This window comes from Pristis pectinata, chromosome 11 (assembly GCF_009764475.1).
Source record: "Pristis pectinata isolate sPriPec2 chromosome 11, sPriPec2.1.pri, whole genome shotgun sequence".
Lineage (NCBI taxonomy): Eukaryota > Metazoa > Chordata > Chondrichthyes > Rhinopristiformes > Pristidae > Pristis > Pristis pectinata.
This window is the reverse complement of record NC_067415.1, coordinates 1,332,724-1,359,183: the sequence shown is the minus strand read 5'-3', so window position 1 is coordinate 1,359,183 and position 26,460 is coordinate 1,332,724. Positions and strand designations below refer to the sequence as shown.

General features: G+C 48.0%; 1 protein-coding gene across 2 annotated transcripts in view; it reads left to right on the top strand.

The window, feature by feature from the left end:
- The window catches only part of stim1b (stromal interaction molecule 1b), a 142,308-nt gene that overhangs the window by 73,222 nt on the left and 42,626 nt on the right, over positions 1-26,460 (top strand). For both annotated transcript variants that reach the window (XM_052025838.1, XM_052025837.1), the window contains exons 3-4: positions 10,641-10,755; positions 22,699-22,810. In XM_052025838.1, coding sequence (XP_051881798.1) covers positions 10,641-10,755; positions 22,699-22,810 — 227 coding nt within the window. The remainder of the gene's footprint in view (positions 1-10,640; positions 10,756-22,698; positions 22,811-26,460) is intronic.

The following is a 26,460-nucleotide window of genomic DNA, read 5'->3' as shown; positions in this document are numbered from 1 at the left end:
TCTCTGAATTCTTCACATAGAACAGTACACCCATAATATCTGTGCCGAACACAATGCCAAATTAAACTAAATCCCTTCTGCCTGCACATTATCCATATCCCTCCATTCCCTGCATGGTGAGAAGGCGGGGGAGTGGGGCTAAATAGGAAAATGGATCAGCTCATGATAAAATGGCAGAGCAGACTCGATGGGCCGAATGGCCGACTTCTGTTCCTTTGTCTTATGGTCTTATGTTCATGTGTCTATCTAAAAGCTTCTTAAATGACATATCGTATCTGCTTCCACCGCTGCCCCGACAGGCAATTCCAGGCACCCACCGCTCTTTGTTTAAAAAAAACATTCCATGCATCTTCTTTAAGCTTTCCCCCTCTCATCTAAAATGCATGTCTCTAGTACTTGACATTTCTACCCTGGGAAAGAGGCTCTGACTTTGTACCCTATCTGTGCCTCTCATAATTTTATAAATTTCTGTAAGGTCTCCCCTCAGCCTCTGACGCTCCAGAGAAAACAACCTAGGCTTGTCTAGCCTCTCCTTATTGCTCATACTCTCTAATCCAGGCAGCATCCTGGTAAACCTCTTCTGTACCCTCTCCAGAACTTCCACATCCTTCCCGTAATGAGGCAGCCAGAATATAACACAATACTCTAAGTGTGGCCTAACCAAACTTTTATTTAGCTGCAACATCACTTCCTTTTTTTTTATATAAGGTTTTTATTATAAGGTTTTGTTTTTTAAGGTTCTTTTTTTATAAGTTTTTTATATAACTTCTCATCTGGAATAGTGGGGGCAGGACTGCGCAGGTGCGTGACGTCAGCAGGTAAAGTGCGGGCAGTTTAAAAAGCAAACCGCCATATCCAGCAGGCAGCATCAGAGCGGGCAGCGGAGTGAGAGGTAGCAGAGTGATTAGGCTTTGGCTCAAGGGGCTTAGGTGTAAAGGGGCGAGGAAAGGTAGGTGACTTGAGTAAAGGAAGGAGTATGAGTGCGGTTTCCTGTACTCAGTGTCAGATGTGGGAGTTCCTGGAGTCTCCCTGCCTCCGGGAGGGCTACATCTGCACCCGGTGTGTCGAGCTGCAGCTCCTGAGGGACCATGTTAGGGAACTGAAGATGCAGCTCGATGACCTTCGTCTGGTCAGGGAGAATGAGGAGGTGATAGAAAGGAGTTATAGGCAGGTGGTCACACCGGGACCACGGGAGTCAGGCAAGTGGGTCACAGTCAGGAGGGGGAAGGGGAAGAGTCAGGTACGAGAGAGTACCCCTGTGGCTGTACCCCTTGACAATAAGTACTCCTGTTTGAGTACAGTTGGGGGAGACAGCCTACCTAGGGGAAGCAACAGTGGCAGCGTCTCTGGCACAGAGTCCGGCCCTGTGGCTCAGAAGGGTAGGGAAGGAGAGAGGAGGGCAGTAGTGATAGGGGACTCTATAGTTAGGTGGGCAGACAGGCGATTCTGTGGACACAGGAGAGAAACTCGGAAGGTAGTTTGCCTCCCAGGTGCCAGGGTCCAGGATGTGTCTGATCGCGTCCAAGATATCCTGCAGAGGGAGGGAGAACAGCCAGAGGTCGTGGTATCTATTGGTACCAATGACATAGGTAAGAAAAGGGATGAGGTCCTGAAAAATGACTATAGGGAGTTAGGAAGGAAGTTGAGAAGCAGGACCTCAAAGGTAGTAATTTCAGGATTACTGCCTGTGCCAAGTGACAGTGGGTATAGGAATAGAATGAGGAGGAGGTTAAACGCGTGGCTGAGGGATTGGAGTAAGGAGCAGGGATTCAGATTTCTGGATCATTGGAGCCTCTTTTGGGGCAGGTATGACCTGTACAAAGAGGACGGGTTGCACTTGAATCCCAGGGGGACCAATATCCTGGCGGGGAGGTTTGCTAAGGCTACTAGCGGGAGTTTAAACTAGATTTGTTTGGGGTGGGATCCAAACTGGAGAGACTGGGGAAGAGGTGTTTGGCTGTCAAATAGAGAAAGCTAGTAGTAGGTACGAGAGGGAGGACAGGCAGGTGATAGAGAAGGGACGTGCTCAGACTGGTTTGAGATGTGTCTATTTTAATGCAAGGAGTATTGTGAGCAAGGCGGATGAGCTTAGAGCTTGGATAAATACTTGGAGCTACGATGTGGTGGCCGTTACAGAGACTTGGATGGCTCAGGGACTGGAATGGTTGCTTCAAGTGCCGGGTTTTAGATATTTCAGAAAGGACAGGGAGGGAGGCAAAAGAGGTGGGGCAGTGGCACTGTTGATCAGAGATAGTGTCACGGCTGCAGAAAAGGTGGACATCATGGAGGGACTGTCTACGGAGTCTCTGTGGGTGGAGGTTAGGAACAGGAAAGGGTCAATAACTTTACTGGGTGTTTTTTATAGGCTGCCCAATAGTGACAGGGTTATTGAGGAGCAGATAGGGAAGCAGATCCTAGAAAGGTGTGATGATAACAGAGTTGTTGTGATGGGAGATTTTAATTTTCCAAACATTGATTGGCATCTCCAGACAGTGAGGGATTTGGATAGGGTGGAATTTGTTAAGTGTGTTCAGGAAGGATTCTTGACACAATACGTAGATAGGCCTACAAGAAGAGAGGCTGTGCTTGATTTGGTATTGGGAAATGAACCTGGTCAGGTGTCAGACCTCTCAGTGGGTGAGCATTTTGGTGATAGTGATCATAATTCTATCTCCTTTATGATAGCCCTGGAGAGAGATAGGAACAGACAGACGAGAAAGGCGTTTACTTGGAGTAAAGGGAATTATGAGGCTGTCAGGCAGGAAATTGGAAAATTAAATGGGAAAAGTACGGAAGAAATGTGGCAAATATTCAGGTGTAGCGGCTGCTAGCGCGATGTGAAAACAAGACACTAATCGAAGGGTTTCAGAACAAGAACTGGTTTATTTTCCCGCTTTGCGTGGGCCTTTTAAGAGAGACTGTTCCCGCCCACTTCAAATGGCAATGACGTATACACTACGTCATCAAACCTTTCCCGTGTGCGGGTTCTCCCTGTCGCTTGGGGAAGATGAAGGCCCAATGCCATCTTGGGCCTCGCTGCTCTGACGACGCACGACCCGACCGCCGAGACGGTTCGCTTGCTCGGATGGCGAGTTGCTACACAACCCCCCCCCAGAACCGGCGATATGGTCCCCAAGGTCCGCGGGCTGTGTTAGCCGTTGCTTAGGAGGTCAGCCCCTGCGTCGCGGTGCTGGAACCTCGACCGGTTGTTGTAGATCTAAATGGGCTTGTTTGAGGCGGTCCGTCGTGATGACCTGTTCCTTGCCCCCAATGTCCAAAATAAAGGTGGACCCATTATTTCTGATGACTTGGAATGGCCCCTCGTGTGGTCGTTGCAACGGTGCCCGAGATGTGCCCCGGGAACGAAAACAAACTTAGTCTCGTAGTTCCTTGGGCTCACAGGATGGGGCTTGACCATGCTGCGAAGTGGGAATCGGTGCCAAGGTGCCAAGCCTCTCGCGCAGTCTTTGCAGGACTGCTGTGGGTTGTTCCCCTTGGTCCCGAAGGGCGGGTATGAAATCCCCTGGGATGACCGGGGCACCCCGTACACGAGTTCAGCTGACGAAGCGTGGAGGTCTTCCTTGGGGGCAGTGCGTATGCTGAGCAGGACCCAAGGCAGTTCGTCGACCCAGTTAGGACCCTTCAGGCGGGCCATCAAGGCTGAGTTTAGATGGTGGGGGAAATGTTCCACTAACCCGTTTAATTGAGGGTGGTAGGCCGTGGTGGTGTGCAGCTGCGTCCCCAGCATGTTCGCTAATGCAGACCAGAGGCTGGAAGTAAATTGGGTGCCCCTGTCTGAAGTGATGTGGGCCGGAACACCAAAACGTGAGATCCAAGTTGTGTGCAGCGCCCGGGTACAGGAATCAGTCGTGATGTCAGATAGAGGGGTTGCCTCTGGCCAACTCGTGAACCGGTCCACGATGGTAAGGAGGTACCGGGTTCCCCTTGAAACTGGCAGAGGACCAACGAGGTCGACGTGAATGTGGTCAAACCTTCTACGGGTAGGCTCGAACTGCTGTGGCGAGACCTTGGTGTGTCGTTGAATTTTCAATGTCTGGCAGTGCGGACAAGTCCTGGCCCACTCACTGACCTGTCAGCGCAGGCCATGCCAGACGTACTTGCTGGCGACCAGTCGGACAGTTGATCTGATGGACAGGTGCACCAACCCATGTATCGAGTCGAAAATGCGTTTCTGCTAGGCTGCAGGAACTATAGGGCGGGGTTGACCTGTTGCGATGTTGCAAAGGAGGGTCTGCTGACCTGGACCGACTAAGAAATCTTGGAGCTGCAGGCCTGAGACTGCGGTTCTGTAGCTGGGCAGCTCGTCGTCGGCTTGCTGTGCGTCAGCTAGGGCCGTGTAGTCGACACCCAGGGACATGCTGTGGATGGTCAGTCTGGAAAGTGCGTCAGCAACGACATTGTCCTTTCCGGAGACATGTTGGATATCCGTTGTGAATTCGGAAATGTAGGACAAATGTCTCTGCTGACGAGCTGACCAGGGATTGGAGACCTTGGAGAAGGCGAAGGACAAAGGCTTATGGTCAGTGAAAGCGGTGAAAGGCCTGCCTTCTAAAAAGTACCGGAAATGCAGGACCGCCAGGTACAACGCTAGAAGTTCCCGATCAAAAGCGCTGTATTTCAGTTCGGGTGGTCTAAGGTGCCTGCTGAAAAATGCCAAGGGTTGCTAACAGCCTTTGATTAGTTGTTCCAGTACCCCACCAACCGCGGTGTTGGATGCGTCCACCGTGAGGGCAGTTGAGGCGTCTGTCCTAGGGTGTACAAGCATCGTGGCATCTGCCAGGGCGTGCTTGGCCTTAACGAAGGCAGCCGCAGCCTCGTTGTTCCAGGGGATGTCTTTGCCCTTACCAGCCATCAGTGAGAACAAAGGGCGCATGATACGGGCTGCTGCAGGGATGAACCGATGGTAAAAGTTGACCATCCCCAGGAATTCCTGTAGGCCTTTGGCCGTGTTGGGGCGGGCAGAATGGCAGATAGCGTCTACCTTGGCGGGTAGAGGTGTTGCCCCATTGCTGGTGATTTTGTGGCCGAGGAAATCGATAGAGTCAAGTCCGAATTGGCACTTGGCCGGGTTGATCGTGAGGCCGAAATCACGGAGATGGGAATACAGTTGGCGGAGGTGGGAAAGGTGTTCTTGGCAGTCACAGCTGGCGATTAGTATGTCATCTAAGTAAACGAACACGAAGTCCAGGTCTCGGCCTACCGCGTCCATCAGCTGCTGGAAAGTCTGCGCGGCGTTCTTAAGGCCGAATGGCATTCGAAGGAACCCGAAGAGGCCGAATAGGGTGATAATCGCAGCTTTGGGGACGTCATCTGGGTGGACTGGGATTTGGTGGTATCCCCGAACGAGGTCCACCTTGGAGAAGATGCGGGCCCCATGTAGGTTCACTGTGAAGTCCTGGATGTGAGGGATGGGGTAGCGGTCTGGGGTGGTGGCGTCATTAAGCCTGCGGTAGTCGCCGAGGGCCTCCACCCACCGGTGGCTTTGGGGACCATGTGCAGGGGGGAAGCCCAGGGGCTGTCTGACCTGCAAACAATCCCCAGCTGCTCCATGCGACAGAACTCTTCCTTTGCCAGGCGGAGCTCGTCTGGAGGTAGTCGTCGTGCTCGGGCATGAAGGGGTGGCCCTGCGGTAATGATGTGGTGCCACACCCCATGTTTGGGCATAGAATTTGTAAACTGAGGTGCCAAAACTGATGTGAATTCGGCTAGGAGCTTGGTGAACTCGTTGCCCGACAGGGAAATGGAGTCCAGGCGTGGGGCTGGTAGGCTGGCTTCTCCCAGGGGGTAGGTCTGGAAAGTTCTGGAGTGGACTAGCCACTTCCCTCACAGGTCGACTAACAGGTTGTGAGCCCGAAGGAAATCGGCTCCTAGGAGTGGTCGGGCGACGATGGCGAGGGTAAAGGTCCAGGTAAAACGGCTGCCGCTGAATTGTAATTGAAGTGTACGGGTACTGAAAGTCCATATCGTTGTGCCGTTTGCGGCATTGAGTACAGGACCTTGTTGCCTGTTACGAGTGTCGCGGCTGGTCGGGGGCAAAATACTGACCTCTGCTCCAGTATCGATGAGGAAATGCCGCCCAGACTGCTTGTCCCGAACGAATAGGAGGCTTTGTTGGCGGCCAGCTGCCGTAGCCGTCAGCGGCGGCTGGCCCTGGCGTTTCCCTGACTTGCATGGTGGGCAGCATCGACGGGCCTCCGCGCCCCACCTCTGATGGGGGAAACACAGCTGGTCACCAGTGTCGTCATCTGTGTTTCTGGAGTGTGGTCGCTCGGTTGCTGGGACTGGTTTAGGCAGGCGTTGGGCTCGCGGCCTGGCGATTTGGCCGACAGACGAACTGCTCTCGCGTTTGGCCTTCCACAGGACATCTGCCCGGGCAGCTACCTCACGTGGGTTGCTGAAATCGGCGTCGGCCAACAGCAGGTGAATGTCATCAGGTAGTTGTTCGAGGAAGGCCTGTTCGAACATTAGACAGGGCTTGTGTCCCTCAGCCAATGCCAGCATCTCATTCATTAGGGCAGATGGGGATCTGTTCCCCAGGCGGGTGGCGCGCTCGCGACGGGAGAGGCCGAAGGTCCGAATCAGAAGGTCTTTGAAAGCTGGGTACTTATCTTCCTCCGGAGGAGACTGAATGAAGTCTCCGACCTGGGCGGCTGTCTCCTGGTCCAGAGAGCTGACCACATGGTAGTACTTTGTGGAGTCGGAGGTGATCTGCCGAAGGTGGAATTGTACTTCGGCCTGGTCGAACCAGACACTGGGACGAAGCGTCCAAAAGGTGGGCAGCTTGAGTGCCACTGCATTGGCTGCTGCGTTGTCGTCCATTGTGCAGGTCCAAAATCCATTTGGACCGTCGGGGTCACCAATGTAGCGGCTGCTACTGCGATGTGAAAACAAGACACTAATCGAAGGGTTTCAGAACAAGAACTGGTTTATTTTCCCGCCTTGCACAGGCTTTTTAAGAGAGACTGTTCCTGCCCACTTCAAGTGGCAATGACGTATACACTACATCATCAAACCTTTCCTGCATGCGGGTTCTCCCTGTTGCTCGGGGAAGACGAAGGCCCAACGCCATCTTGGGCCTCCCCGCTCCGACGACACACGACCCGACCGCCAAGTCGGTTCGCTTGCTCGGACGTTGAGTCGCTACACGGGATATTTGTGTGGAGTTCTGCATAGGCATGTTCCAATGAGACGGGAGTCTCGAGAGGATACAGGAACCGTGGTGTACAAAGGCTATAATAAATTCAGTCAAAAGGAAAAGAAAAGCTTACAAAAGGTATAGAGAGCTAGGTAATGTTAGAGATCTGGAAGAGTTATAAGGCTAACAGGAAGGAGCTTAAGAAGGAAATTAGGAGAGCCAGGAGCGGACATGAGAAGGCCTTGGTGGGCAGGATTAAGGAAAACCCCAAGGTATTCTACAAGTGTGTGAAGAGCAAAAGGATAAGATGTGAAAGAATAGGGCCTATCAAGTGCAGCAGTGTGTATGGATCCGGAAGAAATAGCGGAGGTATTTAATGAATACTTTACGTCAGTATTCACTACGGAAAAGATCTGGGGGATTGTAGTGGGGACTTGCAGCAGGCTGAAAAGCTTGAGCATGTTGATATTAGGAAAGAGGAGGTGCTGGAACTTTTGGAAAGCATCAAGTTGGATAAGTTGCCGGGGCCAGATGGGATGTACCCCAGGTTGCTGTGGGAGGCAAGGGAGGAGATTGCGGAGCCTCTGATGATGATCTTTGCGTCATCGAATGAGATGGGAGAGGCTCCAGAAGATTGGAGGGTTGCGGACGTTGTTCTCTTATTCAAGAAAGGGAGTAGAGATAGCCCAGGAAATTATAGACTGGTGAGTCATACTTCAGTGGTTGGTAAGCTGATGGAGAAGATCCTGAGAGGCAGGATTTATGAACATTTGGAGAGGTGTAAAATGATTAGAAAGAGTCAACATAGCTTTGTCAAGGGCAGGTCCTGCCTTACGAGCCTGATTGAATTTTTTGAGGATGTGACTAAGCACATCAATGAAGGGAGAGCAGTAGATGTAGTGAATATGGATTTCAGCAAGGTATTTGATAAGGTACCCCATGCAAGGCTTATTGAGAAAGTAAGGAGGCTTGGGATCCAAGGGGACATTGCAATGTGGATCCAGAACTGGCTGGCTCACAGAAGGCAAAGAGTGGTTGTTGAGGGGTCGTATTCTGCATGGAGGTCGGTGACCAGTGGTGTACCTCAGGGATCTGTACATTGCACATTGCAATGTCCCCTTGGCAGATGCAGTTCAACCCAGATAAGTGTGAAGTTGTTCATTTTGGTAGGTCAAATATGATGGCAGAATATAGTATTAATGGTAGGACTCTTGGCAGTGTGGAGGATCAGAGGGATCTTGGGGTCTGAGTCCATAGGACGCTCAAAGCGGCTGCGCAGGTTGACTCTGTGGTTAAGAAGGCATACGGTGTATTGTCCTTCATCAATTGGGGAATTGAATTTAGGAGCCATGAGGTATTGTTGCAGCTATATAGGACCCTGGTCAGACCCCACTTGGAGTATTTCTGGTCGCCTTACTACAGGAAGGATGTGGAATCCATAGAAAGGATGCAGAGGAGATTTACAAGGATGCTGCCTGGAATGCGGAGCCTGCCTTATGAAAGCAGGTTGAGGGAACTCGTCCTTTTCTCCTTGGAGCGAAGGAGGATGAGGGGGGACCTGATAGAGGTGTATAAGATGATGAGGGGCATTGATCGGGTGAATAGTCAGAGGCTTTTCCCTAGGGCTGAAATGGTTGCCACAAGAGGACACAGGTTTAAGGTGCTGGGGAGTAGGTATAGAGGAGATGTCGGGGTAAGTTTTTTACTCAGAGAGTGGTGAGTGCGTGGAATGGGCTGCCGGCAACAGTGGTGGAGGCGGATATGATAGGGTCTTTTAAGAGACTGGTAGATGGAGATGAGAAAAATAGAGGGCTATGGGTAAGCCTAGTAATTTCTAGAGTAGGGACATGTTTGGCACAGCTTTGTGGGCCGAAGGGCCTGAATTGTGCTGTAGGTTTTTCTGTGTTTCTTTACTCTTGTACTCGATGCCCTGACCAATGAAGGTCAGCATGCCATACACCACCTTTACTACCTTATCTACTTGTGTGGCCACTTTCAGTGATCTATGAACCTGAACCCCAAGGTCATTCTGTACACCATTGCTGTTGAGGGTCCTGCCATTAAATGTGTACATTCCCCCTACATTTGACCTCCCAAAGTGCAACACCTCTCACTTGCCCGGATTAAACTCCATCTGCCATTTCTCTGCCCGTATCTGTAACTGATCTATATTCTGCTGTATCCTTTGACAACTCTCTACACTGTTCACAACTTTGCCAATCTTTGATGAAAAACACGACGACACTGGAGGAACTCAGCAGGCCAGGCAGCATCTGTGGAGAAAAGCAGGCGGTCATAGTTTCGGGTCAGGACCCTTCAGGACTGAAGATAGGAAAAGGGGTAGCCCAATATATAGGAGGGAAAAGCAGAGCAGTGATAGGTGGACAAAAGAGGGGAGGCGGGGTGGGCACAGGGTGGTGATAGGTAGATGCAGGTAAGAGATAGTGATAGGCAGGTGCGGGGGAGGAGGGGAGAGCAGATCCACTGGGGGACGGGTCAAAGGTAAGGAGGAAAAGGGCTAGGAAAGGGAAGAAGAGAAGAAGCCTGGTGGGGGGGGGGGGGGGGGGTGGAATTACCTAAAGTGGGAGAATTCAATATTCATGATATTAAGCTGCAAGGTTCCAAGACAGAAAATGAGGTGCTGTTCCTCCAGTTTGCGCTTGGAATTCTCCTGGCAGTGGAGGAGGCCGAGGACTGACATATCAGTGGTGGAGTGGGAGGGGGAGCTGAAGTGACTGGCAACAGGGAGATGCAGATCACGGTTACAGACAAAGTGCAGGTGTTCCGTGAAACGGTCACCTAGTCTGCGTTTGGTCTCACCGATGTAGAGGAGGCCACACTTGCTAGAATGAAGTAAATGATATTAAGGGAGGTGCAGGTGAATCTGTGTCTCACCTGAAAGGACTGTTTGGGTCCCTGGATGGAGGTGCTGTAGGGGCAGGTGTTGCACCTATGGTGGGGACAGTGGAAAGTTCCTGGTGTGGGAGCGGGATGGGTGGGAGGGAGGAGTGTACGAGGGAGTCGCGGAGAGAGCGGTCCCTGTGAAAGGCAGAAAGGGTTGGGGAGTGGAAGGTATGCTTGGTGGTTGGGTCCCGTTGGAGGTGGCAGAAGTATCTCCTGTTCAGCTGAGGTCAAACCCATTCTGGGGACATGGGACTGATCCTAAGCTTGCTGGTCTCTCTGATGTGCTGACCAGCTTTTAGAGGATTTTGTCAGCTAGCTGTGGGGTGAATGAGGGTTGAGAAACTCTGGATCCACTTCTACTTTAACATTGCCCCAACTGATTTCAGAGAAGTTAATAATGTGGCATGTGCCACTCTCACCAGGCATTTGATCCATAATCTGGAGAGGAGGGAGGTCACCTGGGGGACTGGAACTACAGGAGAGTCCTGAAAGTAGGGAGCCATGTGTGTGTGTGTTGTATCAAGGTGTTAAACCAAAACCACTAAGTTGTGCAAGTGACACATAGCTTTTTTTCCCATAGTTTTTGCGGGAAGACCTGAACTACCAGGATGCAGCAGCAAAGCACAGCACGTTCCATGGCGGAGATAAGCTGATCAGTGTGGAGGACTTGTGGAAGTCATGGAAAAGTTCTGAAGGTAAATATTGACACAATTCTGGGGAGTTCTTCTCTTGTATTATTTAGGAACCAGGTGTTGTCTGTTGCTGTACTGTATATTGTCATACCCTGAGCTCCCACAACATCACATTCCATTGTCGATTTCCCGGAACAGGGAGAACACAATCCTTCAGTTACTGTTTTAAACATCCTTAAGTCAGATACATCTACATTAACAGTCTACGCTAGGTCCTTGGCTTTCACATTGTAATCACGTGTATGTTTCTACATTTACATTCAGTTATCTGTTCAAGAGTCATAGAGCAATACAGCATGGATACAGGCCCTTCGGCCCAACCAGTCCATGCCGACCACGGTGCCCACACAGGGAGTCCCAGTTTCCTGCCTTCAGTCCATATTCCTCCAGGCCCCTCCCCTCCAAGTACTGATCTAAGTGCTTCTTATATAAGAACATATTTATCTTAAATGATACTATTGTACCTGCCTCAACCACTTCCTCTGGCAACTCGTTCCATATACTCACCACCCTCTGTGTGGAAAAAGTTGCCCCTCAGGTCCTTTTAAATCTTTTCCCTCTCACCTTAAATCTCTGCCCCCTAGTTTTGGACTCCCCTATCCTGGAGAAAAGACCGTTACCGTCCACCTTATCTGTGCCTCTCACAATTTTAAACACTTCTGTCAGGTTGCCCCTCATTCTGCTACGTTCCAAGGAATAAAGACCTAGCATGGCCAACCTATCCCAGTAACTCAGGCCCTCTAAGTCCTGGCAACATCCTCGTAAATCTTCTCTGAACTCTTTCCAGTTTAACCACGACTTTCCTAAAACAGGGTGACCAAAGCTGTACACAGTACTCCAAGTGCGGCCTCACCAACGACTTATACAACTGCAGCATCATGTTCCAACTCCTATATTCAATGCCCTGACTGATGAAGGCCAGCATGCTAAATGCTTTTTACACCATCCTGTCTACCTATGATGCCGCTTTCAACGAACTGTGCATTTGTACTCCTAGGTCCCTCTGTTCCATTACACTCCCTAGTGCCCTACCATTCATAGTACAAGTTGCATTCTGGTTTGACTTTCCAAAATGCATCACCTCACATTATCTGTATTGAAATCCATTTGCCGGTAGTGGGGCAGGTCCGGTACTGTAGTGGTTAGCGTAACGCTATTACAGCACCAGCGACCCGGGTTCAATTCCGGCCGCTGTCTGTAAGGAGTTTGTATGTTCTCCCCGTGTCTGCGTGGGTTTCCTCCGGATGCTCGGGTTTCCTCCCACATTCCAAAGACATATAGGTTAGGAAGCTGTGGGCATGCTATGTTGGTGCCGGAAGCGTGGCGACACTTGTGAGCTGCCCCCAGACCACTCTACGCAAAAAGATGCATTTCATTGTGTGTTTCAATGTACATGTGACTAACAAAGAAATCTTAACTGATCAAGATCCCCCTGTAATCTATGATAACCTTCTTCATTATCAACAACGCCACCTAATTTTGTGTCATCTGCAAAATTACTGATCAAGCCTTGTGCATTCGCATCCAAATCATTTATATAAACAACGAATAACAAGGGTCCCAACACCAACCCCTGCGGCACACCAGTAGTCACCGGTCTCCATTCAGAGAAACAACCTTCAACTGCCAGTGGAAGTGGTTGATGTGGGTTTAATTGTAACATTAAAGAGAACTCTGGATAGGTACATGCATGGGAGTGGTTTGGAGGGATATGATCTGGATGCAGATAGATGGGCCTAGGCAGAAGATCAGGTTGCCATGGAACAGATGGGCCAAAGGGCCTGTATCTGTGCTGTAGTACTCAGTGACTATGACTCTGATAATGCTCTGCTTCCTACTTCCGAGCCAATCTTGAATCCACCTAACTCGCTCTCCCTGGATTCCATGGGACCTAACCTTCCAGACCAGCCTGCCATGCGGGACCTTGTCGAAGGCCTTGCTAAAGTTCAAATAGACAACATCCACTGCCCTACCCTCATGTACCTTTTTGGTCACCTCTTCAAAGAACTCTAAAAGATTTGTCAAACACACAAAAAGCTATGCTGACTCCTCCTGATCAGACTCTGGCTATCCAAATGCTGGTAGATCCTGTCCCTCAGAATTCCCTCCAGTAACTTGCCCACTACTGATGTCAGGCTGACTGGCCTGTAGTTCCCTGCCTTCTCCTTGCAGTCCCTTAAACAGTGGAACAACATTAGTCACATTCTAGTCTTCAGGAACTTCACCAGCGGCTAATGAGGAAGCAGGTATCTCCGCAAGGACCTCCGTAATTTCTTCTCTAGCCTCCCACATAAAGTCTGAAGATGTACTCAGTCAGGTCCTGGGGATTTATCCACCTTAATGTGCTGTAAAGCTGCAAATACCTCCTCCCTGGTAATGTGAATGCCCTCCAAAACATCTCCACTTGTTTCCCTCATCTATTGAGCAACCATGATTTTCTCCTCAGTAAACACCAAGGAGAAATCTTTGTTAAAAATCCCACCCATTTCCTGTGGCTTGAGACATAGGCAGCCCTGCTGATCCCCAAGCGACCTACTCTCTCCCTGGCCACCCTTTTACTCTTAATATATCTATAGAACCACTTGGGATTTTCCTTAACCTTACCCAATGTTAACATGACCTGCAGGGTACAGACCCATGTTTGAGACCTTTTGAAAGGATACTGTCTGCTCCTGAGACCTTTTTTTGATAGACGCCTAGACTCCTGACTTGAGCCACGAAAGGTTTCTCGGACATGATTTTCCCTTCAGATTGACTCTGCCCATTCCAGTCACTTTTCAAAGTGTCCCGTTGCCACTTCCCTTATTAAAGATTCTAGCATTTTCCCTGCTACTGATATCAGGTTAACTGGTCTGTACTCCCCTTTTTCTCTCTCTCTGATCTTAAGCAGTGAAGTTACGTTTGCTATATTGTGGGAAATCATCTTGGAACCTGTGGAATTTTGGAAGATGACAACTGGTGCATTCACCATCTCCATCTTTAAAAACATTAGGAAACAGGTCGTTCGGTCCTGAGGATTTGTTGGCTTTCAGTCCAATAATTTCTCCAGTAATTTTCCCCACTAATGCTCATTTCTTTTAGTTGCTCTTTCACTGTTTCTCAATTATTTCTGGGAGGTTTTCTGTGTCTTCCTCTGTCCCAGAAGATGGACACAAAATATTAACCATAGAACCATAGAACAATACAACACACTACAGGCCCTTCGGCCCACCATGTTGTGCCGCCCTTCAAACCACACCTAAGACTATCTAACCCCTTCCTCCCACATGTCCCTCTATCTTAAATTCCTCCATATGCTTATCTAACAATCTCTTGAACTTGTCCAATGTATCAGCCTCCACCACCACCCCAGGCAGCGCATTCCATGCACCAACCACTCTCTGGCTGGAAAACCTCCCTCTGACATCACCCTTGAACTTCCCACCCATTACCTTAAAGCCATGTCCTCTTGTTTTGAGCATTGGTGCCCTGGGGAAGAGGCGCTGGCTGTCCACTCTATCTATTCCTCTCAATATCTTGTACACCTCTATCATGTCTCCCCTCATCCTCCTCCTCTCCAATGAGAACAGCCCTAGCTCCTTTAATCTCTCCCCATAATCCATACTCTCTAATCCAGGCAGCATCCTGGTAAATCTCCTCTGCACCCTTTCTGTTTAATTTCTCTGCTAATTCCACTAAACTTCCCAAAATGATATCTTTTGTCTCAGTCTTTTAAGGACACATTAACTTACGGTTATTTTTTTCTATACAGTTTTGATTCTTGTTAGATTATTCTCATACGCTACTTTCTCTTTCCTATTCAGTTTCTTGATCCTTGTTCTTCCCTTGATATTAGTTCCTGGACCTGCTGGTCATTCACATCAAACCAATCCTGGTAGAGAAATCAATCACCCACACTGATTATCGAGGATTTGGGGCAGTCCAGACACTGTGGCTTCTGTTGGTTGAGGCTCATTAGGTTGTGTGTGAGATACTGCTTCTCAGATGGCATTTCTGTGGGGTCCTTGAGACCTTTTCTGCTGCTGCCATCATTTTAGGGCAATAATGATAGAGACAAGAATGGATCAGGTGGTAGATAGTTCAACAGTCATTGATACCTGTCTTGGCATGGACAATAAAGATCTCTTTGTGGTCTATCACTCGGGTCACAATCTAACTAGTACCATGATATCTTACGCTTGCCTCACTGACAAGACTTGTCTTCCAAACCTGTTGTTGGCAGGAGGATTCAATTGGAGTTGGCTTTCCTTACTCTCCTTGCCAATCTCTACTTTCCAGAGGATTATGTTATTTCTGATGCTTGCATCCAAGTCACAGCAGACTTGGTTTGTCTCCCTCTGGGACACAGACCAGGGTCGTTTCTAAGTCAAAATTGAAGTTCTTAGGAGCATCTGTAACTTCAAGGGCTGGGGTAAATATGCTGATGACCATCATGTGCTGTTTGCATATTAGAATGAGGCAGAGGATCTGGGATACTCACGTGTCCCACAGTGGAAGTTACCAGACCAGCTAACTGGTGCTAAAACCAGCCCCATGAAGCTAGCATTCCTCTCCCAGTTCAGCTGAGTGTGCCCAATCATTGTGCTCTCAGCCATTGGCACTTTTACAGATGGTCTTATCAACAGTGCCACCCAGTGGTACTTGCTCTCAGGCACCCAGTTTAGGTTTCATTAGGCTCACTGGCAAAGCCCAAACTGGAGTCTTAGTACAAATCATGGAGCAAGGAGCTGAATCCACAGTTGTCACTGATATCAGGCTCATTGGTCTGTAGTTCCACTGATTTCTGCCTCTCCCCTCTCTTAAATAGTGAAGTTACATTTACTGTATCATGGGAACCAGCTCCAATAACAATCAAGACACTCGACATCAGCCAGGACAGAGCAGTCCACTTGATTGGCACCCCACCAACCATCCTAAACATTCATTCCTTCCACTGCCAATGCTGCAGTGTGTGCCATCTACAAAATGCACTGCAGTTAACTTTCCGAGGCTGCTCTGCCAGCATCTCCCAAACCCCTGACCTCTACCGCCAAGAAGGACAAGGGCACCATGTACATGAGAACACCACCACTTCCAGGTTCCTCTACAAGTCTTACACCTTTCCAAGTTGGCGCCGGAGCAGGGCAACTTGTTGCTAGCTGCCCTCTGCACATCTACTCATTACTTTTACTATAATTGTTCTACACTTTTAAATTCTGTGTCACTGACTTATCCTGTACTATCTCAATGCACTCTGTACCACCTCAGTGCACTGTGTAATGAATTGATCTGTATGAACGTAGGCAAGACAGGTTTTTCACTGTACCTCAGTACAAGTGACAATAATAAACCAACACCAATACCATCCTGACTTGTAAATCTTTGTAGCTGGTCTATAAATTCTGAGGCAGGCTCTCCAGCAGGGACTGCTGTGGTTAGTGAAGGCAACTCACCCTCGCCTTCAAGGCAGTTAGGGATAAGTAATAAATACTGGCCATGCCAACAATGTGCACCTCCTGAAAAATGAATAAATCAATAGATTTTGTACCAGGGTTATTTACATAGAGAGCCCCTGCATTAACACATGAGTCAGTTATATATAAAGCCCCTTTCATAATCACATTACACACTCTGGGCCAGATACAAACAGAATATCCTTCAGGTTTTGATGAGTGAAGTATAGAGATCCTTCTGCAAGGTCCAGTTGTTCAAGAGGATCAGTGCAGTGTTGGTATTTATTGTACTGTAGATTCCCTTGTTCTGATGAGATCTGTCAATGCAGTGGTGAGGACCCAGTGCTGGGATAGAACATAGAACATTACAGCACAGTACAGGACCTTTGGCCCACAATGTTGTGCTGACATCTTATCCTGCTCTAAGGTCTATCTGACCCTTCCCTCCCCTGTAGCTCTCCATTTCTCTATCATTCATGTGTCTGTCTGAAAGTCTTTTAAATGTCCCCAATGTATCTGTCCCCACAACCTCTGCCGGCAGTGCGTTCCACGCACCCACCACTCTTTGTGTAGAAAAAAAACTTACCCCTGACATCCCCCTTATACCTTCCTCCAATCACCTTAAAATTATGCCCCCTCATGTTAGCCTTTGTTGCCTGGGAAAAAGTCTCTGACTGTCCACTCGATCTATGCCTCTTATCATCTTGTACACCTCTATCAAGTCACCTCTCATCCCCCTTCTCTCCTAAGAGAAAAACCCTAGCTCACTCAACCTATCCTCATAAGACATGCTCTCCATTCCAGACAGCATCCTAGTAAATCTCCTCTGCACCCTCTCTAAAGCTTCCACATCCTTCCTGTAATGAGGCGACCAGAACTGAACATAATACTCCAAGTGTGGTCAAACTAGAGTTCTATAGAGCTGCAATATCACCTCGCGGTTATTGAACTCAATACCAACTAATGAAGGCCAACACTCCATACACCTTCTTAACAACCCTATTGACCTGCGTGGCAACCTTGAGGAATCTATGGATGTGGACCCCAAGGTCCCTGTGTTCCTCCACACTGCCAAGACTCCTGCCATTAACCTTGTATTCTACCTTCCAATTCAATTTCCCAAAGTGTATCACTTCACACTTTGCTGGGTTGAACTTCATCAGCCACCTCTCAGTCCAGGTCTGCATTCTATCAATATCCTTTTGTAATCTACAGCAACCTTCTACACTATCCACAACACACCAACCTTTGTATCATCAGCAAACTTACTAACCCACTATTCCACATTCTCATCCAAGTCATTTATAAAAATCACAAAGAGCAGGGGTCCCAAAACAGATCCCTGCAGAACACCACTGGTCACCAACTTGCAGGCAGAATATGCTCCATTACCACCACCCTCTGTCTTCTATGAGCGAGCCAATTTTGAATCCACACAGCCAAGTTTCCCTGGATCCCATATCTCCTGATTTTCTGAATGAGCCTTCCATAAGGAACTTATCAAACGCCTTACTAAAATCCATGTACACCACATCCACTGCTCTACCTTTATAAATGTGCTTTGTCACATCCTCAAAGAATTCAATCAGGCTCGTGAGGCATGACCTGCCCCTCACAAAGCCATGCTGACTGTCCCTAATCAGCCCATGATTCTCCAAATGTCCATAAATCCTGTCTCTAAGAATCTTCTCCAGTAATTTGCCCACCACTGAAGTAAGACTCACTGGTCTGTAATTCCCAGGGTTATCCCAACTCCCCTTCTTAAACAGAGGAACTACATTTGCCACCCTCCAATCATCTGGGACTACTCCCAGAGAGGCGCAGCAATCTCTTCCCTTGCTTCCCATCCAGCCCCAGTGACTTATCCATCCTAATGTTTTTCAAAAGTTCCAGCACACCCTCTTTCCTCACATCGACATGCCCTAGCATATCAGCCTGTCATATGCCATCCTCACAATTGTCAGGGTCTCTCTCACTGGTGAATACTGAAGCAAAGTATTCATTGAGGACCTCCCCTACCTCTTCACACTCCGGGCACATTTCCTCTTTTATCCCTGATTGGTCCTACCGTCACTCTAGGCATCCTCCTATTCTTCACATATGTGTAGAACGCCTTGGAGTTTTCCTTGACCCTGCTCGCCAAGGACTTCTCATGCCCCCTTCTAGCCCTCCTAAGTCCATTCTTAAGTTCCCTCCTGGCTACCTGGTAACTCTCCAGAGCCCTGTCTGACCCATGCTCTCTAAATCTCAGGTAAGCTTCTTTCTTCCTCTTGACAAGATATTCTACATCTCTCGTCAACCACGGTTCCTTCACTCTCCCATCCTTCCCCTGCCTGAATGGGACAAACCTATCCAGATCCCCATGCAAGTACTCCTTAAACAACCTCCACATTTCCACTGTGCACTTAACCAAGAACATCTGTTCCCAATTTACGGTCCCTAGTTCCTGCCTAATAGCATCAGAATTCCCCCTCCCCCAGTTAAATACCTTCCCATATGGTCTGCTCCTATCCCTCTCCAAAGTTATGGTAAAGGTCAAGGAATTATGGTCACTATCTCCAAAATGCTTTCCCACTGAGAGATCTGAAACCTGGTCCAGCTCATTGCCTAGTACCAGGTCCAGTATGGCCTCTCCTCTAGTCAGCCTGTCCACATACTGTGTCAGGAATCCTTCCTGGATGCACCCAACAAAATCCGTGCCATTTATCCCCTTTACACTAAGAAGGTGCCAATCAATATTCGGGAAATTGAAATCACCCATGACAACAACCCTGTTATTTTTGCACCTCTCGAAAATCTACCTCCCGATCTGCTCAGCATCTCTGCTGCTGTTGGGGGGGTCTGTAGAATACTCCCAATAGAGTGATTGCTTCCTTCCTGTTTCTGACTTCCACCCACACTGACTCAGTGGACGATCCCTCCAGGACATTTTCCCTTTCTACAGCTGTGACACTGTCCCTGATCAGCAAAGCAACTCTTCGACCTTTACCTCCGTCCCTATCCCTTTTGAAACATCTAAATCCCAGAATATCCAGCAGCCATTCCTGCCTTGCTCTGTAATGGCCACAACGTCATAGTTCCACGTACTTACCCACGCTCTAAGTTCATCAGCCTTGTTCCTGATACTTCTCGCATTAAAGTAGACACACTTCAGCCCATCCAAGTGACTGCAATTTTGCCCTTTCATCTGCCTATCCTTCCTCACAGTCTCTCTACACTCTGCATCTACTTGTACACTAAATGAACCAACCTCTGACCTATCACTCTGGTTCCCATCCTCCTGTCAAACTAGTTTAATGTTGGTAGATTCATGCATGTGTGCAGCTGCTGCCAATCACAAATTAATTCCTGAGAACTGGGTGCTGTGGCATTGCGCTTGCTAGAAGCCAAGTTCTGGTTGTTTCCTCTCACAAGCTGGCAAGTTAAGGCTTTGAATGATCAAAATTCAGGTCCAGAGGAATCCACCCACCTGGTGCAGCCCATATAGAGTTGACATCTGGGTTGATACCTTACTTCATTGAAGTGTAGCTGAGATTTAGGCTTATGTTTCATTTGTTTTCCTCTCCAGTGCAGCTAAGCACAGCTCATGGTAACATGTCCATTGGGCCAGTCTGCATGTGTGAAGCTGAATGAAATGTTAGACCACAGTAGGCATCGTAGATGGGCCTCGTACTGATGTGGTGCCTAAACGTGCTGTGATGGGAGTAGGATGGGTGGGGCCTGAGTTCATTTAACTTGGAACAGCAACCAAACCCCATGACTCTCAGGTGAATGTGACTCTTGCACCCTAAAGCTCCCTATTAGTAGCTGTCTGAGGAACAGTGACCACAGCTCATGAATTTTCAGGATAGCTATAGATAAGGATAGGTATTGGGCTAGTGGGAGGGTTTTAAATTGGAGCAGAGCTAATTATGAAGGCGTAAGGCAGGAACTAGATAGAATAAACTAGGAACACCTTTTTTGCTGGCAAGTCCTGTCGAACATGTAGAAAGTGTTTAAGGATCAAATACATAGGGTACAGGATACGTATGTCCCATTAGAAGGAAGGACATGAATGGGAAAATCAGGGAACCTTGGATGTCCAGAGAAGCGATGAACTTAGTCAAGAAGAAAAAGGACAAGTACGTAGAGCTTCGGAAGTTAGGATCAGACAGAGCACGTGAGGACTATAGAGAAGCTAGAAATGAACTCAAGAAAGGAATTAGGAAAGCCAGGAGGGGCCATGAAAAGTCCTTAGCAAGTAGGATTAACGAGAATACAAAGGCATTCTATACCTATGTAAGGAATGAGGATAATGTAGGACCATTTAAAGATAAAGAAGGGAATCTGTGTTTGGATGCAGAGGATGTAGGTGAGGTTCTGAATGAGTATTTCTCTTCAGTATTTACCCGGGAAAGGGACATGCAGGACGCAGAAATTGGAACTGAGGGTGGAAACATGTTAGGGCATTTAGACGTCAAGGAGGAGGTAGTGTTAGGTCTCCTAAACAATATTAAGGTGGATAAGTCCCCAGGGCCCGATGGGATATACCCCAGGGAGGCGAGAGAAGAAATTGCTGGGGCCTTGACCAATATCTTTGTGTCCTCTTTGACCACGGGTGAGGTCCTGGAGGACTGGCGAGTGGCTAATGTTGTTCCTGTATTTAAGAAATGAACAAAGGAAAATCCGGGGGACTATAGACCGGTGAGTCTCATGTCAGTTGTAGGGAAATTGCTGGAGAAAATTCTTCGAGATAGGATATACAAGCACTAGAATCCAATGGCTTGATTAGGGACTTCAGTAAGGCATTTGACAAGGTCCCACATAATGGGTTAATCAAGAAAGTTCGGATGCATGGGGTCAGTGAAGAATTGGCTGCGTGGATCCAGAACTGGCTTGCCCACAGAAGATAATGGGTGATTGTTGAAGGGACTCATTCGGGCTGGAGGCCTGTGAGTAGTGGTGTTCCGCAGGGATCTGTACTGGGACCTCTGCTGTTTGTGATGTACATAAATGACCTGGATGAGTATGTTGATGGGTGGGTTAGTAAGTTTGCAGACGATACCAAGATTGGTGGAGTTGTGAATAGTGTAGAAGACTGGCGATGGATACAGTGTGATATAGATCAGCTGCAGATGTGGGCAGAGAAATGGCAGATGGAGTTTAACCTGGATAAATGTGAGATGTTGCACCTTGGTAGGACTAATGTCAAGAGGCAGTACACTCTTAAGGGCAAGACCCTTAACAGTGTTGAAGAGCAGAGAGACCTTGGGGTGCAAGTCCATGGCTCATTGAAAGTGGCTACACAGGTAGACAGGGTGGTTAAGAAGCCTTATGGAATGCTTGAGATATTGAGTATAAGAGTCAAGGTGCATTGTAAAAGATAGCTGGTAATGCAAGGGTTAACATCTGACAACGAGAAGCATACCATTAACCCTTACATTGCCAGTTGTTAACCCTTGCATTCCCAGCTATCTTTTACATTATCTCTACAGAACTCTGGTTAGGCCGCATTTAGGGTATTGTGTGCATTTCTGGTCACCTCACTATCTGAAGGATGTCGAGGCGTTAGAGAGGGTGCAGAGGTGGTTTACTAGGACGCTGCCTGGATTAGAGGGCATGTGTTATCAGGAGAGGCTGGACAAACTTGGGCTCTTTTCTCTGGAGCGGTGGAGGCTGAGGGGTGATCTGTTGGAAGTGTATAAAATTATGAGGGGCATAGATGGGATGGGCAAACAATATCTTTTTCCCATTATTGAGTGATCCAATACCAGAGGGCATGCATTTAAGGTGAGAGAGGGTAGGTTCAGAACAGACATGAGGGGTAAGTTTTTTACTCAGAGAGTGGTGGATTCCTGGAATGCATTGCCTGATAGGGTGGTGGAGGCAAATTCATTGGGGGCTTTTAAGAGGGGCTTGGATGGGCACATGAATGAGAGGAAAATTGAGGGATATGGGCATTTTGTAGGTAAGAGACATTGTAGCAATGTCGGCACAACATTGTGGGCCGAAGGGCCTGTTTTGTGCTGTACTGTTCTACGTTCCTTCCTGCTGGTCATGGTCACCGTGGCTGCCTCATTCATCAATTTATAGTATGCTCAAACTCCACATTTTCTTAGCTTGCTTGCAGTCTTTCTTGACCATATGGTGAGCTCAGCAGCTTTCACAAATATGCCTGGAGTGAGTTTAACCATCTCCCATTATCTGACCTCTGGGACTGGAGTTCATGGACTGTGTGCCAACTTTCAGCATCTGGAGTGGAATTTCATTTTGCCATGACAGTAGTGTAAATAACAAACGACCTGCTGGAGGAACTCAGTGGATCAAGCAGCATCTGTGGGAGGAAAGGAACTGTTAATGTTTCGCATTGAAACCCTGCATCAGGACAATTTGTGTCTCCACAGTGATGTATGTAAATGATGACTGTCCTTGCTGTGCTGGGCAGTTAGAGTACCAATGCTTTAGTTCTGTAGCCTTCTAAAACAGTATGTGCCTGAGTTGGAGTTGAAGTAATTATGTTTTCCTTTCCCCTCAGTGTTCAACTGGACAGGAGAGGAGGTGATTGAGTGGCTCATCAATTACGTGGAGTTGCCACAGTATGAGGAACACTTCAGAAAACTGCACATCAATGGACACGACATGCCAAGGTGCGTCCTGGTCACCCCCTCCCACCATGGCATCAGGTCCGGCCACAGTAGGCAAGGAACTCAAAGGAAGATGAAATAAAAAATCTGTTATTAAATCATTGAAAGTTTGATCTTATGTTGAGTGGCTGTGAGATAATCTTCAATGGAAGCAGTTTCTTGCAACGTAGGAAGACTTTGCATCGTAGGAAGACTTTGCATCGTTTGCCATGTCAGTTTATTCAGTTAGCTGTCCAGTTTGCCCCAGTGCACCCTGCTCTTTTACTTGTTGTTTTGTAACTTATTTCCTCATCTGTTGTTCATAACGAGGGAATGAAAGGATCTGGGGTTTAGCACTGAGGAGCAGAATGCCAGTTCCTGCTTCTATTCCTCGTGTTCTAATGGCTTGGAAAGTTTGAAAATGAGGTCAAGGCAGGGAATGGGATTAAAGCCTGCGTTGAACCCAACTCCCATACTGGTATTTACCAGTTGATAAATGTAGGAATAAACACTAGAAATGACCATGATACCAGGTAATACCTGCACCTCTGTTTTATTCCTCAGCCAAGCTACTGCCTTATGTTACGCTTAGTGTTCTGACAAAAATCCTTAGTTTAAATGTTATATGGTCAATAGGCTGCATTTTCAACTGCCTGTAAGGAGAACCTTTGTAGTCTTGGACCAGCAAATTGTGGGTTGAAGCTCCATGTAAAATACAGATTAGTTCTTTAGTGCAATACTGAGGGAGTGCTGCACTGTTAGAGCAGCAGTGTTGAAGGAGTGCTGCAGTGTCAGAATGGTAGGACTGAGAGAGGGACGGTGGTGAGGGAGCATTGCACGGTCAGAGTAATTGGTTTATTATTGTCACATGTACCAAGATCCAGTGAAAAACTTTGTTTTGCATGCCATTCAGACAGATCATTCCATACATCAGTACATTGAGGTAGTATAAAAGGCAAAACAATAACAGAATGCAGAATAAAGTGCTACAGCTACAGAGAGAGTGCAGTGCAGGCAGACAATAAGGTGCAAGGTCCACAACGAGGTAGACAGAGATCAATTAATCTTTATCATTATAGGAAGTTCATTCAATAGTCTTATAACAGCAGGATAGAAGTTGACCTTGAGCCTGGTGGTACATATTTTCAAGCTTTTATATCTTCTGCCCCATGGATGGATGGGGGAGGGGAGACAAGAGGGAATGTATGAGGTGGGAGGCGTCTTTGATCATGTTGGCTGCTTTCCCAAGGCAGCAGGAAGTGTAGATAGAGTCCATGGAGGGGAGGTTGGTTTTCGTGATGTGCTGGGCTGTGTTCACAACTCTCTGCAATTTCTCTTGGTCTGGGCCAGAGCTGTTGCAGGGAGTGCTGCACTGTGGGAGGGACGGTGCTGAGGGAGCACCACACCGCTGGGGGCAGAATTATGGGGATAACTACAATGTATTGTGACAATGCCAAGGGGGTACTGCACTACTGGCGGGGCATTTCTGAGGGAGCACTGCACCGTTAGGGTGAGAAGGCCCTGTGTTGCACTGTCAGATAGAAGGGATTGTGGGAGTGCTGTATAGTTTAAGGAACAGTATTAAGAGGATATTGTTGTGGGTCAGTGCTGAGGGAGCACTGCCCTGAAGGAGTGCTGCACTGTTGGAGTGGCTGCCCTGAGGGAGTGCTGCACTGCGGGAGTGGTAGTGCTGAGGGAGTACTGCGCTGCTGGATTGGCAGTGCTGCCCTGAGGGAGTGGCAGTGCTGAGGGAGTGCTGCCCTGAGGGAGTGGCAGTGCTGCCCTGCGGGAGTGGCAGTGCTGAGGGAGTACTGCGCTGCTGAATTGGCAGTGCTGCACTGCGGGAGTGGCAGTGCTGAGGGAGCACTGCCCTGAAGGAGTGCTGCACTGTTGGAGTGGCAGTGCTGAGGGAGTGCTGCCCTGAGGGAGTGGCAGTGCTGCCCTGAGGGAGTGGCAGTGCTGAGGGAGCACTACACTGAGAGTATTCAGTACTGAAGCAGTGTTGCATTGTCCTAGGTAATATTGTGGTTTTAAACTGTATGCAGGTGTCTGGTTGGATGATTTTAAGATGTTTTGAAGAGGGAAAAGAAGTGTGTTTTCCCATTATTCTGGTTTTCAGTCTTCCTTTAAAGAATTGCTGGTTCTTGGTCTAGAAAAACAGAGCAATTAGCTGTTCACCTCTGAGCTGTTTATCCACGATATAGAGGGTTTGCTATATCAGGGCTGAGTGAGGCAGAAATTAAAAGAAAATTGGATCGGCAGTGGAAAGGAATGACCAAATTGTTGTATTTGTTTATACTACTGGAGCACTGCAAAGCAATTTGTTATATCTGAAGTGCTTTAGGACTTTTTTGAGACCAAATATGATTCCTTGTAAGTGAAAATCTGTCAAGAAATTAAAGGAAGCAAGACCTATTTATTTATACAGTGCCTTCCATGATCACAGGACATTGCAAAGCTCTTTACAGCTAGTTAAATATGTCTGAAGTGTAGTGACTGTTGTAGGAAATCCAGCAGCCATTTTGCACACTGCAAGGCCTCTGCTGTCCTTGAGCTTAATGAGGGATTGATGGAGGACTGATGAAACATTTGTTCTCAAAAAAAGCTCCTCTGCCTGACCACAGGTTCTATCGTTTCCTCACTGTGAATTACCACAGTTTCCTCCAAGTCGTACCTCGGGAATTCTCTGCAACCTCTGGTAATGTTTCCACCCTGAGTATTTCAGTGTTCCATCCCTTATGCCTTTTACTCAAAATGGTTGTTCCGAATTTCACACCAAGTTTCTCAATGAGCTTTCTTCTCTGCTCTCCTCCCTCAGCCTCTGGACTATCCTCCCCCCCAACCCCCCTTCCGTTCTCAATCTCTCCCTATGTTTGATCTTGCCATTTCATGTGTCGTCTTTACTCTGATTGTAGCTACCACTGGTAAGGTATCTGTTGATTATTTTTGTTTGGTTTGACTGCTCCACCAAATCTCTCATCTTTTGGTCTCTTCCCGAGGGGAAGAAACACGTCCTTGTCCATTGTGCTTTCAAATTCCCAGCGATCTTGTCCACTAGTGCATCACTAGTGCAGTTACTCAGCGATTCAGGTGCCATGGTCCATGGGATTCCAGTAGCCACTGGGAGCTAGGGGGATAGATATGCAGACAAATCATTGAAAGGTGTAAAAGCAACAGGGTTCTTGATGATTTTAACTTCCGCAATTTTGATTGGGACTCCCCTGGTGCCAGGGGCTTAGATGGGACAGAATTTGTAGGTGAATCCAGGAATTTCTGGAAACAATATATAGATAGTCCATCTAAGATTGGGGCTGTACTGGACCTTGTATTGGAGAATGAGTCTGGCTTGGTGATTGAAGTTTCTGTTTCTTCCATCCTGGTCCATTGCCTTCAATGCTTGCGATGTGGCCTCCTCTACACTGGCGAAACCATGTGTAGACTAGGTGACCGTTTTGAGGAGCACCTGTGCTCTGTTCACAGTGGCCATCTCGAGCTGACTGCATGTTATTTTACCTACTTCCCACTCCCACACTGATCTGTCTGTCCTCAGCCTTCTCCAGTGCTACAGAGAGGCCAAACAAATTGGGAAAACATCTCATACTCCGCTTGGATAGCTTACGATCCAATGGTATAAATATTGAATTTTCCAATTTCAGGTACCCACACTCCCGGTG